Source organism: Cyprinodon variegatus, unplaced genomic scaffold (genome assembly GCF_000732505.1).
Source record: "Cyprinodon variegatus isolate N-32 unplaced genomic scaffold, C_variegatus-1.0 Scaffold1094, whole genome shotgun sequence".
Taxonomy (NCBI): Eukaryota; Metazoa; Chordata; class Actinopteri; order Cyprinodontiformes; family Cyprinodontidae; genus Cyprinodon; species Cyprinodon variegatus.
In genome coordinates, this window is record NW_015151547.1 from 58,353 (window position 1) to 76,853 (window position 18,501).

At 39.4% G+C, this 18,501-nt stretch overlaps 1 protein-coding gene across 3 annotated transcripts in view; it reads left to right on the forward strand.

The window, feature by feature from the left end:
- The first annotated feature begins 602 nt into the window (after window positions 1–602).
- Window positions 603–18,501, forward strand: part of LOC107101433 (SRSF protein kinase 1-like) — a 20,472-nt gene continuing 2,573 nt past the window's right edge. Inside the window, exons 1-14 of one of the 3 annotated variants that reach the window (XM_015400351.1) lie at window positions 603–741; window positions 1,328–1,382; window positions 9,799–9,926; window positions 10,785–10,893; window positions 11,175–11,262; window positions 12,310–12,397; window positions 12,528–12,634; window positions 12,727–12,892; window positions 13,304–13,329; window positions 13,438–13,660; window positions 13,794–14,216; window positions 14,977–15,071; window positions 15,239–15,346; window positions 16,375–16,444. In XM_015400351.1, the coding sequence (XP_015255837.1) occupies window positions 729–741; window positions 1,328–1,382; window positions 9,799–9,926; window positions 10,785–10,893; window positions 11,175–11,262; window positions 12,310–12,397; window positions 12,528–12,634; window positions 12,727–12,892; window positions 13,304–13,329; window positions 13,438–13,660; window positions 13,794–14,216; window positions 14,977–15,071; window positions 15,239–15,346; window positions 16,375–16,444 (1,699 nt within the window). In that variant the 5' untranslated portion in view covers window positions 603–728. Of the gene's footprint in view, window positions 742–1,327; window positions 1,383–8,027; window positions 8,412–9,798; window positions 9,927–10,784; window positions 10,894–11,174; window positions 11,263–12,309; window positions 12,398–12,527; window positions 12,635–12,726; window positions 12,893–13,303; window positions 13,330–13,437; window positions 13,661–13,790; window positions 14,217–14,976; window positions 15,072–15,238; window positions 15,347–16,374; window positions 16,445–18,501 lie in introns of those variants that run through there. The other 2 variants (XM_015400350.1, XM_015400352.1) reach the window with 2 other exon arrangements.

Here is an 18,501-nt window from a genome sequence, read left to right on the forward strand (position 1 = left end):
ATATATATATATATATATATATATATATATATATATATATATATATATAATCTTTTAATTAGCTTCTTTGTTTTTTGCCTTTGTAAAAATGAAGAGCAGGGTAGAAATAAATAGGGTAAAAAATACAAAGGAAGAATAAACTAGACAAAAATATTATAACATGCACATATATAAATACTTAAAGAAATAAGTAATAAATAAAGTTGAGGAATAGAACGGACAATAAATAAATGAGGTAATCATCACAAAGGCAAATAAACAAAGAAGCTAATTAAAAGAGTATATGTATAACTTAATTTCTTCCTACATTTATTTGTGTATTGTATTTTTGGGGGACAATTAATTGTATGCTTATTTATTTTTGGAGCATTTATTTCTGTATTTATTTTGAATTATGGCAGGATTGGTCCTCCACAGGGAGGGGTCATGAGTTCTGCACACGAGAACTGAACGTCCTGCCTGAGGGATAGGTAGGCACCTGCCATGATTGGTAGGAAACGTCGCATATCCGGTAATGCTACTAACATGGGAATTGGAAAAAATATATATAAATGAGCCCGAAAAGTGATAAATACAAGAAGAAAATTGGGAAAGGGAACCAGCGTTTAATCAACAGTGCAGTTCCCCTACAGAGCACCCTTTACCTATGACACAATAACTACGCACTACACAAACGGTTCTGGTATTTCCGACAGTTACTGAACGCAGCACTTGACTGACTGTTCAGCATGGAGAGAAAAGGTAACGTTGCAAACTAAAACCTCAACAGCATTTTACCTGCTAAACCTGTTATTCCCAAACCATTAACACCTGGTATTTGTCGGTGACTGCTTGTTGTATGAACAGTAACAGACTAGATAAAACAAAGCCAGTAAGAACCGGTGTAGAGTAGTGTACCATGCGCTGTGCTCCGTGTTTTATGTGGTAACGTTATGTTAGCTTTAGCTCTATATTATTAGCTTCACGTTATAGACAGCTTATGCTAAAAGTAGGCTTTTGTTGCAGGCTTTGGGGGGAAAAATGTATATCATACAGTCAAATGTGTTTTAATATAATATTTTCCAGAGGTGATACGTATTTTTCAGCGCTAAATGCCGATAGTTGCTGTTTGAATCTAAATTAAAAATACCCATAATGCACCGCGAGGCTAAATAACCCGCTAGCTAGATAGTTGCTTATTTTTAATCATTACTCGTGATCTTGCTCGTTTTTATACACCTCAGCTGAGTCAAGTATATTTTTTTGACTCTCCTAAACAAACTCAGAGGCGTGTTATCTTTGTCACCATTTTTCTTTTTCTTTAACCCGTTTGCTTTCTGCTTTTCAGTTCTCGCGATTCAAGCGAGGAAGAAGAGGACGAAGCCGAGGAAACCTGGCAAAAAGTAACCACAAAACTTTTCTATTCACATTATATTTTAGAACTATTGTTCTGTTCTGGAGACAAAGCAATAGAGTTTTGTTACCATAAAGGAATAGGCAGAAAATCCGGTTCATCATTAGAAAAATGACAGAAAAGTGACTGTTTTATGGGTTTATTTTATTCAGAGGCTGATGCTGATCAATTGAACATATTAGGATATATATTAACACTGTATTTCTGTTATTTTTCATAGCGTAACAAAGCTATTCCAAGCTGTTAGTTCATATAAAAAAAAAATATGCACAGTGTATGCAGTAGTTGCTTGGTTGGTGATCCTATTTATGTGAATTATTGCATCAATGCAGCATGACATGGAGGATATCACTGGTAGGGTTGGGAATCGAAAACTGGTTCCTGTTCAGAACCGGTTCCGTGTGTTCCAATTCCATGGCACCGTTTGGCAGCTCACTTAACGATTCTCTTATCGATTCCAGGCTGCACCAGAGCCTAGCGCTGGGCAGCACGACTTACGCAAGTTACGCACACGGCATTCAGTAAGAAAGTACGACGTGACCAGGCGTCAGTCTAGAAAAGCAAAACAAAAGCGATTGAAAGCTTGGCTTAATTTCAAGGAAGAGAAAGATGGCAACAGGGCGCTTTGCAATCATTGTAAAGTGGCAATTACATCAGCGGGAGGAAATACATCCAACATGCAGAAACACCTGCACACACAACATGGCATACATTTTAACAAATGCCGTGTTTTTGATGCTTTCGGACAGAAGCTAAAGTTACGACCAGCATGGAAGGCAACTCTGGTTGTAAGTAGCTAGTTTTATATCACTGGCTGTCCTTAATGTGGTTCCTAGTAAATCAAATGCAATTTCTGGAGAAAAAAATAATTCCTACCTCCCTTTGGGTTATTAAACGTGCTACAAAGTTGCTCCACAGTTCAGGTAGGGAGATGAAGATGACGCTCGTTTATTTATATCAGGGGGAGATGAGTTTATTTCCCAAAATTGTACAGCAATGCTCTGTCATAAGACTGATGCCTTCTCCATTAGATTTAGATGACAAGACGGTAGCCTGGCTGGCTCAGAGGCTGCAGCTCCCGTTCACTGCCTTCTTTTTACGCAGAGGCAGGCAGAAATAGAATATCCCATGCAAAGGTAGTTTCAGAGAATTGATACGAGAATTTAATCGTTTCACAGAAACGATAAGAGAATCGGAATTGTGAAAATCTTATCAATTCCCAACCCTAGTTATCAGTTTTGGAACTGCTTTCTGTTGCATTCGGATCCAGTCAGTTTGCTGTACAATGAAGCACAGATTACATGTACTTGTATTCTTAGTGGTCCAGGTTTGGTTTAGGATCTGCTGTTGTTTGTGTCTGGTAGTAGTTTTGGATACTTTTTGAACCAAGAGGCTGCTCTTTTCTTCAGACAGATTTGCACCTTTCATATCATCTTGCTGTTCATGGTATATAATCTAAATTAAAAGGTGTACACATGAGTTGTGATGTTGCAAGTGGTTCTTTTACAATGGCTGGGGGAATAAAAGCCAATGTCATTCAACCTCCAGCTAATCACACTCCCTCCCACCCCACTCTCTTGTGTCACTCACTCCTTTTTGTTTCTGCTGTGGTGTGAGGGACTCAGCTGCCACTGTGCATTTAGAGAGCAGAGGGGGAGTAGTGCAGATCCGGTCACAACTGAGTTTCTAGAGAGATTGTCCATCAACTGATTCTGGCTTTACTGGTGGTTGTTTTAAGAGAAAAGCAGCAGTCTTGCGTGTTGTATGCCATGTGGCTCTTGGACTGGATCTTCTCCATCAATACGGCTGTGGTTAAACTTGCCAGTGGTCTAACATGCAAGTGAGCTGTTTTTATTTGTGCATTTGGAAGGAAAAGCTAGTCTTTTTTGTTTGTTTTTGTTAGAACTATAATGAACTATTACTTTATGCTGAGGCAAACACATTAATAGTTGGATGTGTTATCCATTTTGGAGCTTTTATAGATTGATTGTTGCGACTTTAGTAAACACCTGTTTATTTATTCTGCTTAATGTAGGAAAACATGCTGATTGTTTCCATCATCGATTTCTACTTCCAGCTTTTCAAAGAGCGCGTTTGAATTTTGATTCTAATATAGTTTTTGTGCATCAAATTGTTGCATCTCTGGGGTATAAACCCACCTATTTCTGTAACTTTAATTAATTGAATCAAATTTTGGAGCTCAGGAAAGAAAGCAGAGATTTTTACCAGTGCTGTTGCTCTCTGTTGTGTTTTTCTGCCTCTCTCCCAGCTCCAGCAATGGCTCATTACATAACCCATCAACTGCTGTCTCATCTGCAGCTCACTACAGCACTACACTCTTACACTGCAGGATTTACAACAGCTTGTTCTCTTTTTATGTCCTATTTGTAGTAGACCTACATTAATACATGTATGCTGATTTTTGTGGCTGACTTCAGCCAGTAAAAAAAATGCTTTGGTTTTTTAAAGCTGTGTTACGAACTGCTGCTGTTTTGTGAACTATGGAAACCTTAAATAAAGGGTCTCTGCAACATGCAGTTGCAATGTTGTTTTAAGCTTATTTCTACTCCTCAGGAAAGGTTGGAATGCCAAAGTGGGCTAATTTACTACTACCTGCATGTGCATTGCACCTTTTATTCTGCTCCTCAGGCACTTTGAATTGATTTTGTTCACAGTTAAGGAACGCTATTTGGCGCTGCTCCATCGTCAGCGGTGATATCTTCCTGTGCTCCTCATTTTATTCTACTTACGAGGTCTAGATGTTGCCAAACGGCTGGAAACTATGCACCCCCTTGGAGAGCAGGAGGCACTGACATACTGTCATGTCGAGTGTTTTTTTCGGAAATGTGGACATGTCAAAGGTTGTGGTTTTTAGTTTTGTCATTGTGAGGGACCAAACTTAAATAAGGACAAAAGGTGTTCAAAAATTTAAAAAGTGCTTCATTTAATTGTGTCAAAAATGGTTAACAAAGGCTCAAAAACAATACAAAATAACATGAATCTGGGCCCAACTTAACTGAGGTCAAATGAGGATCAAACTCAAACAAAAAAAAACTGAACAAAGAACTAAAGGCTGCTTAAAAAAGGATGGAGTAACCCAAGTCTACCACATGAGGGAGGCACAACATAACAAAAGAACCAATAAATACAAAAAAAATACCACTCTATGAAACAAATAAAGCAAAACTAACTTTTACTTAGCAGAAACAATAAGTGAGTATTTAAGTGACAAACTAATTGAAAAGAACTTGAAACAAGTCTCCCCCGTCAGTCTTTCAAAAATGGTACGCTCCAGTTTTCCTTCTCCAGTTGGTTTGCATCAGCAGCACCTCAAACAAAAGAACAAGTGTAAATAAACCATTCAGACAGACATTAACTAAAGTGTGCACCCATTAGAAAATACCTGTCTAAAATAAATAACAAACTTAAACATAAATTGTAATATAAAGCAAGAAAAAAAATACTAACACGATGTGGTGGTGGGAGGATCATCCACCACAGTCATGTTTTACCTCACTGGGATGGTACTTGTTGAAATTTGTTTATTTCGACCACAAAGCAGTTCCTGACTTGATTCACGCAGAATGAACCAGGTACGATTTGTGCTAACAATTTAATTAATAGGGATACTAGGGATGCAAATTATTGATCAATGACTTCCTAAAGTTGATTTTTTTAAATTTAAATTTTTTTTTTTTATTTATTATGATAAACGATTGATAGCCACCTATTTGAAATAATTTTCTTTCTCTTGTATTAAGAGGGTCTTCTCATAACATGAGGGGCTAAAAAATGTTGTTTTTACATTATGTTGAATCAACAAAACCAGTAAATCATTTTATTTTTAACAAATTTATTGTGCTAGCTGACTTAATAAACTGACTTATTAAACCAAATTTTTTTTAACACAGTATGAAAAAATATGTATGTAGCAGATATAATGGAGTAGAAATCTAGTTGGTTACTGAATAAAAAAATAGTTGAAACGCTTTCATGATTTCCAATGTTTATCGTTGTAAAACTATCATTAAAAGTCACAATATATCTCTCTCTAATTTGGATGTTGCTTTTTTTTTTTTTTATGTAATTCAGCTTTCAGTGCTGTGCTGCAAGAAATGAATTCAAAGAGGTGGTTAAATGGGCTGCTATTTAAGTGATAACTTAAAGGTTTTATCAAGTTTTTATATTTACAAATAGAGTGGCATAAAGTTAATTCTGTATACTTTTAAGGAAATAAATAATCCTGGACCAGACTGGGTTGATTCATGTTTCTGCTCTTGGATGCCTCCAATCTGGTATTACTTCTCTTGCAAATACCAGTAAGCCTTTACTTAAAGGTATAGTGGGGGATGTTCTAGTCTGACATAGTGGAAAAATTGCATATCTTCTTTTGTAAAATAAACTCGTATGAGCGATGCAAACAGCAACTTTTAAACGGAGGAGAAATTGGCTTTTGTGTGCTCTCGCACGCGTTTGATACCAGGTACAGGGTTGTGCATGTGTTTTTTTTTTTTTTTTTAAGTGGAGAGGGTGGGTCTTTTCACAAATTCGTGAAAATCCTCCACTATACCTTTTAGGAAAGAATAGCAGCACCCTCTAGAAGGCAATTGACTCCAAGAATTGGTCCAAAAATATCATCAGCGGATATCACTGTCTGTCAGGCTTATGTCAGAATAATTAGCAGCAGTTTAAAAAACAACGCCATCAGTTGATCTCCACTTAATCCCCCCCAGGCTCTCATTGCTCGCTGATCTCTATTACAGTGTTCCCCTTTAAATAGAATCAGGATTTTGTTAAAACAACTCAGATGAGAGAATCTGATCATTCAAATTTAAGACGATATATTTTCTGTCACTTTTTTTTACTACTTCCCTTTTGTGATGTTTGTAGATTTAAATTAAAAGTGACAGAAGGCTGCAGCTCCTCTGCTTTTCTTTGGTCTACCGTCAAGTCTTTATTTATTTTATTATTTATTTACCTACTCTCCCTGCAGCGGTCTTGGTGCAATAACAACAGAAACTGGGTTTTTCTGGTGTCTACTGAGAGCTTGTTTGTATTTAACAGCCTGAAACCCACACAGAGAGAACACCAAACTTTAGGCTTCCTGGGGAAATGTTGTGGCTCTTTTCTTTATAGGAGAACAAAGTTATGCCCCCATCCAAAAACACGTCTCTCCTTTCATTCTCAATGTACTACTGATAAATGACTCAAACCTGATAGGTTTGGTTCCTTTTATTTTCTTTCTTCAACTACACGATTAAAGGTAGGGATGTACAATATATCTGCACTACTCTTACAATCTTGCAATTTTCTTTTGCTATAACCATAAGCATGTAGATATTTCACTTCAGGGTTTCAGTTTTTTCAGGATGCTGAAAGCTTGCTTGTTCGGAGTTCATTGTTGCAGGAATTTACTGTAACCTTTGCTTGAAAAAGTTATTTCTAATATCATGTATGGATCTGGCTGTTTGCTGCAACTCCTCTGATTTATGTGGCAGAAGACCCACTTAACGTGTACGACTGCCACTTAAAAGGATTTAGGGAGAAATGTAGCTTCTTACTCCTGTTAAATGTAAAGTAATGTGACCAAACATTGACTGCCTCTGCAATTTGAAAATAGCGTTTTATTAAATTGCATTTATAATTCAGTTCATTGCTCAGCCCTACCAAAGGGCAGGACAATATCTGATATAAAGGGAGCGGCAGTGCATGAGCTTCATGATGATCTCAAAGTATATCTGATAAAACCGCTAATGAATCTGCAAAGGCATGTATGTTTCGGCCAATACAAGAAAAAAACTAATATCATCCACTGATGTAATGGTCCTTCTCTATTATAGAGCTTTTAGACTGCAGGGCATTTAAAAAGATTTAAATTACAGCAGATTTAAACTGAATTCTAGAGTTCACCAGAAAACCTAGAAAGTGTTGTCATTGGGTCTTTAATTGGGCCAAATTAACAAAGTGAAAAGATATCTGCCTTCCCCTACAGCCATGCCAATCATCACGCCTAAACACAACAGACAGCCTGTGAGGTTAGCTGAGGAGAAGAAAACAGAAGAGAGGCTACAAGTCTCTGGATCATCTGGAGGGATGGGTAAAGCTCCCTCTCAATGGAAACTGTGAGAAACATGTTGTAGGAAAGGAATAAATTCTTTATTTTTTGCCCAAAAAAAAAGGTTATTATAAAAAAAAGGCGAGTTTCATAACTGGCTTTGTCCCCCTATGAAATAAATTCACGTTTAATAAATTTTTTTCTAAATATATGTATTTAAAAGGTGTCAACATTGTTGCAGAGGGTGTCAACAGGTTTGCTCTGTCTCTGTATGTAATGCTCGGACCAATCAGAGGCTGTTGATCATTATAGGGTTTAGATAATTCAGTGGAGTATTTCCTAAGGGAAAGATTCTAGGATATATATAGGCCCTGACACCGTTTGAAGAGGCCACTCTGGATGCTGATTGCACAGCAAAGTTTATATTTAATGCATATTTAGGTAATGAAGGTCATGAATGGTGGTGCTGATGATGGCCTTACAGGGGGCAAAGGAGACTGATGTTTTGGTCTGGTTAGGAGGGGGATTGATGTCACACCTCACCTGCAATGCAGTGCTTGGCTCTTTCCTCCAATCATCTTCCAGCTGCTAGCCAGAGGGGGTGGGGCCTCAGGCTGACGACAGCCAAGGAGATTTCTCGGTCAGGCAGAGCAGCGGAGAGACGGTGGCTTTGAGAGAGCAGAAAGTGAGCAAGAATCAGAGAGCGTGTTGTGGAAACCTGCAGTCCAGGATTCAGTTCCGCCAGATCTTCTACGCTCTCTCCTCTTCAGTCTTCTTAGCCCATTTCATCGGCTGCTTAGTCATCAGCTGATCGATTTTTACTGCCTCTGCTCTACTTTTTTGCTCCTGAACCCCCTTCATTTTTCTCTCATCTGGCAAATGGAGTGAGAGACTGTTTCAGTACCTGCACTCCCTGGTTCTTCTCCTCGCCTCCCGTCCCATGGGCATCCGTGCATCTTGCAGGTAGGATATGTGATGCTGGGGATGCCGAGGAACTAACACCCTTCATGGCATGGACAGGCAGAGAGAGGTCGGGTGCTGTTATCTACAAAAACACAATCATCCTGTTTTTGGCATCCAACATCAGTGATGTAAACATCAGGGTTTTGCTGTCCTTATCAGGACTTTTGCCCTGCCTCCTTTGTTAATGATTTTCTGTGGATCCTATTATATGAGTGTATTTTATATCAACATTCTTCTGGTTAAGTTGAAAGGAAAATGTATGTTTCAAAAATGCTAATTGCTTCATCTGCTTTCAGTCTGTATGAACAGAGAGGTCATGTTTTATTCAAAACGGTCCCGTCACTTCAGAGCATCACTCTGGTTTGTCTTCCGCTGCCGTCCTGCAGAGGGGTGCCGTCCTCCAGATCAAGGACACCGCCCCCTCCCACTCATGTTTAGTTGAATGTATTTTAGAACATGGATCTTATAAGTGGTTGTTGCTGTCCTACTGTAGATTTTGAAGTGACACAGGAGGGAGTCAGGAAAGTATCCTCTGACTTTCTGGAAACCGTTCCAAGCTGGTCATGACACTGATTCCTGCAGTCACTAAACCCAAAGCATGGAGGATAAGTAGGAACTTCAGGGCTGATGTCTTTGGCTAGATCTCTGATGTGGGCTTTATCACAGCAGGTGGGGTTTATCCTGTAAAAGGCTGAGTTTCTCTAAAGAGGGACCTATTTTCAGCTGTTAGAATGATAGAAAGGCACCATGGATAGCACCGAGTGGTGCTATCCATGGTGCTTTAACAAGCTTTTAAGTCATATCTGCACTAAAACTACAAGGTTCTTACCCAAAGGGCTTTTTTTTTTTACATATTTATTCAGCTTAACACTGCTTCATAAATGCTAAAACTAAAAGCTACTTTCAAATTGGTTTGTGTTTTATCAGACTATATAAAAGCATTACACTGTCCAATTAACTCCTTCCAAACAACCTAAAATACATTCTTAACTACCCTGCTATACAGTTAATGTTGCAATGAAGCTCAGTTTTTGTTGGATTAAAGGAGTCATTAATTGTGATTACAACAGACTATTATTGTTTACATAATGTATTTATTTTTCCATGCCTACTAGTAATAATCCACTAACAGCTTAGTAAAGGGTCATTATAGTGTTGCCCTTCTTTCTGTGTTAAGTGGTAACTGTCCTTCAGTCAAACTCATGTTGGTGCACATTTTATATGCATATTTTCTTCAGTAAGTAGTCTTTACTATTATATAACTGGAGTTGGATTGGAAGCCCCTGGAGATCGTATCTTTAACATTTCCACCTCTCATGGTTCAGACCTTTCAGTATGCTGTCTGCCTCCTCAACATTATGTCTCTGTTTTGTTGTTGTTCAATCAGACCAGAGCCTCACGGTCGCGGTGGGTCCTCGCAGCATGGGCAGGTGGACTCTCCCCTTCCAGAGCAAGATGAGGAGATCCTGGGATCTGACGACGACGAACAGGAGGATCCCAACGATTACTGCAGGGGTAGGGCTTCACTGCTGCTCCAGATAAATGAGGTGGTGGAATAAATTCACAGGTTTATGCTCATTTTTGTAAGTTATATCACTGAGCAGCAAAATAATCGTTAGTTGCAAACCTTATCTAACTTGAGCTTTTGTCGTTCCGACCCTTCTCCTAAAGCCTTGTGAATCCATTATGCGTCTGCGCGGCCGAAGTATGTCAATTTAACATCCAAGCCCATCTGCACGGCCAGATTTATCTGCATTGCATGCCTAGGACATTTTATTGCGCAGCTGCATTGGAATATCATGGTGGACGAGCGAATCCTATTTACCTCTTAAACATTACTACAAACAACAGATTGTGGGAAAAAATAGAAACAAATGAGTAACTTTGACAGGAAGATGATATGAAAATTAATTAGTTTTCTGGTTCTGTATAAATGCTGCAAACACTGTCTCATTGTAATGCAGAGCCAACATGCATCAAGCTCAACCCAGCCTCAATCCCTCTGCCCTCAGTCCTGTCCTTATTTACCTCCTTTCTTCCTCCTGCTTTTGCTTATTTTATGCTTTCTTTTTCTTTTCCTCTCTGTCATTCCTTCCCTGCCTTCCCTGCCCTGCCTCTACTCCTTCCTGGCGTCTTTCCCTCTTCTCAGCTGTTTCCTTGTGTTCTTTATCCCTTCCTTACTAGTTACCTTGGATCCTTCCCTTCTTGCGGCTTCTGTCTTTTCCATCTTCCATATTCTGTCCAACATAGAGATATCAGCCATAGGTTAAAACTGGATAGGATGATTTATTCCTAATAGATTAACATTTCAAGTTTTACTTAAATGTTTGATATGAATACAGCATGTTTTTCTTCTTATTTGCATTCGGTCAGGTGGATATCACCATGTGAAGATTGGTGACCTGTTCAATGGTAGATACCATGTGATCCGTAAGCTGGGCTGGGGTCACTTCTCCACCGTGTGGCTGGCCTGGGACATCCAGTAAGTCTGCTCATCCTTTTGAACTTGCTTAAACTGATGCATCGTAAAACTTGTTTTATTATTTTATTTTTTATTGAAAGAAAAAGGGAAAAATGTCCAGATTGACAACAGGAGAGGTTTTTTTTTTGCTTTGCTGTCAAAATGTGCTTTCCCAGTTTAAATTCAATGCATCCCCATTTTAAGTTTTAGCTACATGTGTAGTAAAATAAAAATAAAAAGTTAATCTTTTGAATAATGTGTCAACATTAATACATTTAATACATATATGTTTTTATTTCCAGGGAGAAGAGCTTCGTGGCTATGAAGGTTGTAAAAAGTGCTGAGCATTATACAGAGACGGCTCTGGATGAAATCAAGCTCCTCAAATCTGTAAGGATCATTTATACATTATACAGATTGAAGTTTTTCTGGATAAATGTGATTTAAAAAAATTTTACTTTTTACTTCTCGACTTTCTAGCCACAAAAACTTTCCCTGTTTTATTTCATAAATTTACTGTTCTTTGAGATAAGTGTCAAAATATCGCTGTTCAGGTTAGAAATAAAAAAAAAATATGAAGATGTTAGAGTTGGTCCAAATTGCAAAACACTGCCACAAACACGCTGCCTCTTTTTGTTCCACCATGAAAAAACAAGGAATCAGGGAGGTTAGAGCCCTAAAATTGTTGCGCTTATATTTTCCACAGTTGCAAAGTTTTTCAGTTATAAACTTATTTGCAGAAAGTAAATGTTCATTTTTTGTTTTTTGTTAACAGCTGGGTTAATCTTGAACCATTTCACATTGGCTGAAAGGCAACTCGGCGAGGAAGGGGTCATGAGTACAATAAAAAGCCAAGTTAAGAGTTTGCAGTAACATCCGTGGACAAAGATTTTAAACTTAGGACACATGTCCCGGTGTCTGTTTGAACTAAAATTACAGTGTATGATCATCACTGAATGGAGGAAAAACTGAAGGTTGGAAGCCTTAGAAAACCAGCTGTGAAGTATGGGGGTGGCAGTAGTGTGATTGGGGGCATGTATTTCTGCAGGAGGGCTATATAAAATACTTTTTGACGCCTTGCATCAAGCGAGTCGTCTAAATGGACCATGATCCTAATCATTGTTCCTGCCTAATTAGTTAGAAGCTGGTCAAAGGAAAACAAAGTCAGACATTTAGAGCTTAAACTGTACTGGCAAACATTCTGTCTGGAAGAATGGGCAAAAGTTTTAAAATGACGCATTCAGAGATTTTTGTGATTCACTGATCTAAAAAAAGATAAACATTAATTTGCTTTTATGTCAATAAAGAAAAAAAGAAATCCTAGATCTTTTTTTATACAGGAGCTGTGTACATTTGATGGTTTAAAATTACGCCTTCTTCCTACTGTTAACACTCGCTGAATTTCCTAGTTTCCTCATGGCCGCTCATGTCTTCCAGGTGAGAAACACAGACCCCAGAGATCCTAACAGGGAGAAGGTGGTGCAGCTTCTGGATGACTTCAAAATTTCTGGCATGAATGGGACTCGTATCCTATCATCTTCTACCTCATTTGTTTAAGTCATTTACTATTAAGGACCACAAAAAGCTGCATATTATTTTCTCCGTGCTAGCAATTCATGTAACACAAGAGGCATCCTTGACTTGGATCTCTGCAGACGTCTGTATGGTCTTTGAGGTCCTGGGCTACCACCTCCTAAAATGGATCATAAAATCAAACTATCAAGGCCTGCCCCAGCCCTGTGTGAAAAGCATCATACGACAGGTAGAGCAGAACTCCAAAACAAAACCTACAATGCAAAGCATTGACACACACTCACTTAAGCTGCCCTTCTTTTTGATCTGACTCCTCTGTAGGTTCTGCAGGGCTTAGACTACCTCCACACCAAGTGCAAGATCATCCATACAGACATTAAACCTGAAAACATTCTGCTGACTGTGAATGAGCCCTACATTAGGAAAATGGCTGCTGAGGCGACACAGTGGCAGAAGTCTGGAGCTCCACCTCCCTCTGGATCTGCAGGTAACCAAATGTCCTATTTTATACTCGTGGTAACAGTTTGACTTGGAAGGCTTCTGTTATCCACATTTTTTATACTTTATATTCAGATTTAACAGTGCCACAAATGCGGAGAAGATTCAGTTTTAACTGCTAATACATTTAATTGATATATCGGTGTCTATTTCTGGTGGATTTTTGTGCCTAAAAACAAAAAGCTTTTTTTTTTTGTTATGAAAAAGCAGTGAGTCACCACTGGATCTGTTATCATCGTGCACAGACATTTATCACACTCCTGCTCAGCCCCTGCTGAAGCTGTCTGTCAGGAAAGCGGGTGTAAACTAATCCAGTCAAACAGAATCCTAATTATAGAGAGGCTGTGAATGTGCTGCATGTCACTCAACTCAAATACCCTTTATGTCCCATCCTTTACAGTGAGTACAGCTCCGGCACCCAAAACTGTGAGTTCTCCCTCCTTTTTATTTTAAATTTATTTCATCTCTCTCCGTCTGAGGACTTTTCTTCTTGAATCTGCAGGGATTAAATGCAATGTTGTTTTCTATTACTAGATGGCCAAAATGTCAAAGAACAAGAAGAAGAAGATGAAGAAAAAGCAGAAGAAGCAGGCGGAACAGCTGGAGAAGAGGATTCAGGAGATGGAGGGAGGGGCTACGCCTGATGGTGGTGCAGAGGAAGAGGATGAGGAGGAGACGGAAACTAATGAAGACGTGTCCTCAGCTACCCTTCCTATCTCTTCCAAGCAGCAAGACGTTGCTAACCATGAGAGCACAGGTGAATGTTGTTGATTTTCTCTGGCGCTCCTCCAGGGTTACCATGTGCTCCTTAGCTGCTTCTGGTCACGTAGCAAAATGGTGAAAACGATTAAATCAAGCGGGTTCAATAATCCAGGCTGTTTTCGCAGCAGACTCCACCACCGACGAGCAGCCCCCTCTGAAGCCTCAGGTAGGCCATCAGACAGAGGGAGCAGCTGAGGAGGAGGCCACAATGGAGACCAACTGCAACGGCCGTTCTTCCTCACCAGAGAGCAAAGACGGTTCAGAAACGCAAAGGACGGAGGAGTCCACACAGAACCAGGCGGACCGACAGAAAGCAAACCAAGCAGAAAGCGGCGCAGAGACTCCAGACGCTTTGTGTAACAAAGAGGAGCATGAAGGCAGCGACGCCTCATCCGGCGAGCCCGACCCCACCGTGCAGCATCTCCCCGCTTCACTCGACTCCGACGCAACCGTGCAACGAATCGAAGGGGAAGAAGGGAGAATAAAGATGGAAGACATGGACACTCAGGGGGAGAACAAGAGGGGAAGTGAAGAAGAGGACAGCCAGAGTGGTTGGTTACACATCACTGGTTTTCCTTTTTAATCTAGTTCACTAAACACATTTACAGAGAGTGAAATAATTTCTGCAGCTCTTCTAAATATAATAAGAATTAAACTTAAATGATCTCACATTGGAGAAATTTACCTCTGCATTTAACCCATTCCCTTGCGGAGCAGTGGGCTTCCATCGTGGGGCGCACGGGGAGCAGTGTGGGGTTTAGGGTCTTGCTCAGAGACCCATAGTGGCAGTCTGTGGGACTGGAGCTCGAACTCAGAACCTCAGGATGCCAGGCTCTATACCATAACCTCTAGGTCACCATTCCCTCATATAAACTAGTTTATATCAAAGGTTTTATCCATTTAGCTCCTAAAACATAATACGTTGGATGTAAAAGGAAAACTATATTATGAATGACTTACATTATAGAGAAACCGGAAAATGACACGAAATAAGTTGGATTTTTAGTGTTTATAAAAAAGAAATGTTAGTTCACACTGTAATGGATGCAGATTTAAACCGGTTTGTATTTTCATGTTCAGCCTGATTTATAACAGATCTGGTCAAAAGGAAGAAAAGCTTTTGGTGAGGCACCAAACTCGGGGTTTGAAACCCAGTAAGAGCAACTCATTCCAGTTAGAATACTGCATATGAATGCTAATTTTTCTCCACACATGTAAATCATATCCTCTGTTGTAACTTAACATGGACTCCCAGAGCTAACTGTACAGATTTCAGTGATGACTGGACACTCAAATATCTGTCTTTGCCAGATCCAGCAGGCAGCATGTTGATAAACCCCCTGGACCCTCTTAACGCCAACAAACTGCAGGTCAAGATCGCCGACCTCGGCAACGCCTGTTGGGTGGTGAGTAAAAATAATCAGCCGTCTGTGACCTCATGTGGGTGTTAGTGGATGGGTCCGGATTTAGTAAATTGTTTTTCCTTTACATCCATCCTGAACACTGTCTGAGGATTCATGTTTTCATTTCAGGGTCTGTGACCTAAATATTGTTTTTTTTTTTTTTTTTGCAGCACAAACATTTTACAGATGACATCCAGACACGACAATACCGTTCACTAGAGGTTCTTATCGGAGCTGGTTACAGCACTCCAGCAGACATATGGAGCACAGCCTGCATGGTAGGACACCAACACGTTCTGTTAAAGTTACAGCTTCTTTGGAAAAGAAGCATACAAAAAGATAGTGATTCAGGAGGCCACTTTAAATGCATCCACTTTTATAGTTGGTTTATCACTCCCAAGGAACAGGAAGTAGTGCTTTAATAATGTTTCTAGATACAATCTGTACAGTTGGAGAATAAATGCTTCAGTTTCATTAATTCTATACAAAATGTTAGGGATGCAGATTCTGATTTTAAGAGTTGTAAGTGTTTCATTTTATTTCATCCACTTATTTATATCATGTCTGTCAAGCCTGGTTAATGCTCAGAAACCAGGTCGTCTGCATGTGTGTCGCAGTTAACGCAGATATGCCCCTCTTCCTTCCGCAGACACTCTGCTGCACCTCCCCATATTGTAGGTGACTGCAGACAGGAGGCCTCTGATTGGTCAATTCTACATCCGCTCTACACTAAGCGTATTTTCTGTTTGCTACCTAATGGTAGAAACTCTGGCTGTAGTGTCGTCCAAAACGCCTGTCACACCTCGGACACAATCCCAGGCACCGTACAGGATGCTAGTTTGTTGCTCTGTGCGACGGCCTGTTGGTTTGCAGCCGTCTTTCGGGAACACTCACGGGTGAACTGTGTGTCGTCCGCCATTGGATGAGGGGTTGTAGACGGCGAACAATCTTGTCTAACCGACACACGGACACCCACAGTCCTAGCTAGTTCATGATTGTCCCTCTTGCGTTGTGGCGTGGAATAACATAGAGCAGACCACGCTTCAAAATTGGCCATAAATTAAAGGTATCTGCGTCATACTAGCAATAAGCTAACTGCGACACACTGCTGCGGGAGTATACGCAGCCCTTTACTGTTTCCTATACATTATTTTGAAATCATTGGATATTTTTTGGAAATGCCATTTTTGTGTACAGGACTGCTGTTATTTTACTGAGCAGAACCCCAATATTCAATTAAAGTCTTGACCGATGTCACTTAAATGAAATCCTTCATAATAATGGATGTGTGTGATTGTTTTGTCAGGCCTTCGAGCTCGCTACAGGAGATTATCTGTTTGAGCCCCACTCTGGAGAGGACTACTCCAGAGATGAAGGTTAGTTCGCACCAAACTACAGAAAGGAGGACCACCTTTATGAATGGCTGTCGGTTTAGAACCTCAAAATATAAAATCTGTCTTAAACATTATTAAGGTTGTGATTGAAGGACAATTAAAACTTTATAGTTTTTTTTTCTAGTTGCATATGAAGTTTTCCTCAAATTGCCACATGGTGCTGGTGTATTAGTTATTTTGTTTGCCTGCTTTGTTTTCCTCAGTTTGTTAGTAAATACAGCACTTTGTTTATATTTACAGTAATAACCGAGGTATGATCCTTAACAGGGTGTAAAGAAGGAAGTAGCATATGCCAGCTAAGCCAGTTAGCACCTGCCAGGGAAGTGGGGAAACAAATGATGAAAAGTTCAACATCCATTGGGGAGGAAAAACAAAAACTAATTTGATTCTGAGAGGAATTAGTCTAAAACAGCGCCGGGAATAGTGTATGACACTGAAGAGGAGGCTAGCAGCTTTTTGATAGTTCTGTTACCAGCAGATGGCGCCACATCTGTTTCAAACTCATCATGCCCCTATGCTCTAGAAGGAAAATTTTAAAGGAATAGTACACCCAAAACATGATTAGCCTTTATTTTCTACTCACGTAGAAGAAAAAATGTGCTGTTTACCTGTGCAAAGAAAGAAACAACGAAAGAAAAATGTCTGAGGATGTTGAGGAAGAGCATGAGTTCTTTGCCGAGCCTCTACGTATGCATTATCGGCAGAGCAGACGCTAAATGCACACTTTCATCTGGTTTGGTCTGCCGCGGTTTCCGTAGAGTCGTGAACTCGCAGGCGCACGCTTTTTGGAGATCCTATACACTACTGTTTAGGCTCTAAAACATTCTAAATGACTTCGTTTCGAGTAAATTATGGACACTACCCACTCAGGACACTTGGAATACATTGGACGAGCAGTATGGAGGAATATTGACCCGTTTTTTTGTGGACTTTTATGGACCTTTCTGCCTCGGGCACCATAGACCTCCATTATTTGAATGTCAGCAGACAGCAAGAAGCCTCCCAGATCTCCAGATGCATTTGAGAGATCAAAAAAGTACTCAAGAGTGTTGTTCAGCATGGGGGTGAGTAGAAAATGAAGGCTAATCATGTTTTGGGTGTACTATTCCTTTAAAACTATCAGGTCGGACCCCCACTGTATATAACTTGGTTGTATATAACTTGGATGGTTTTTGGTTGCTTTGTATAGGCATATAACATGAAAATGCACCATTAAAATTATTTATTTTTAAAGATTACTTCCTTTTTATTCTTTATCAACAACTTTTAAAAAGCATGTACTCCTTTTTAGCTTTGCAAAAACAAATATTGGTATGTTTTATTGGAACTTTATCTGATATACCAGCGGTTTATGGAATTCAGTAGTATTTTTTAGTAGTAGGCATTTATGTGTAGAAAGGGGGGGAAAAAAACACCTTTTACATTGATCCTCATTAATAAAACCTGCTGGCCTCTTAAGACCTTCTATATTCATGCTAATCTTAAAATCACACAGGAGAAGTTGATTTATTGCACAAAATTGTGTGTGTTAAATCCTATCAGCTTCAGGTTTTATGTAGGTCTGAAGGGGACAATCTATTTTTCCCCTTATTAAGCAGGGTTCCCGCGGGTCCTTAAAAAGTCTTAAAAGGCATTGAATTCTTCAAAATAAAACTCAGGCCTTAATTGGTATTAAAAAGTCTTAAATGTCTTTCGTAGGTCTTAATTTTTAAACCATCATAAATAGAATAATTTTTTTTCCCCAATTTATTTTTATAATCTAAATAAAACTTTAAAATTGACAATTTTTTTTTTATTTAAAAAAAATAACGGCTCGCCATTATTGGTTCCGTCCTGATAGCGAAACCAATAAAAGCGTTGTTGCGGCCGGGACATTTGGGAGATGCGTCATTTACTTTTTGTCTAGAAAATATGAGCAAGTGTAAATGTAACCAAAATTGGCTATTAAGCCAAGAGTTTTCTCCATGGCTAAAACCAGTACCAGAAAACATACATGAGGCACAGTGTATTTTGTGCAAGAAGTCATTCAAGCTTGGAAC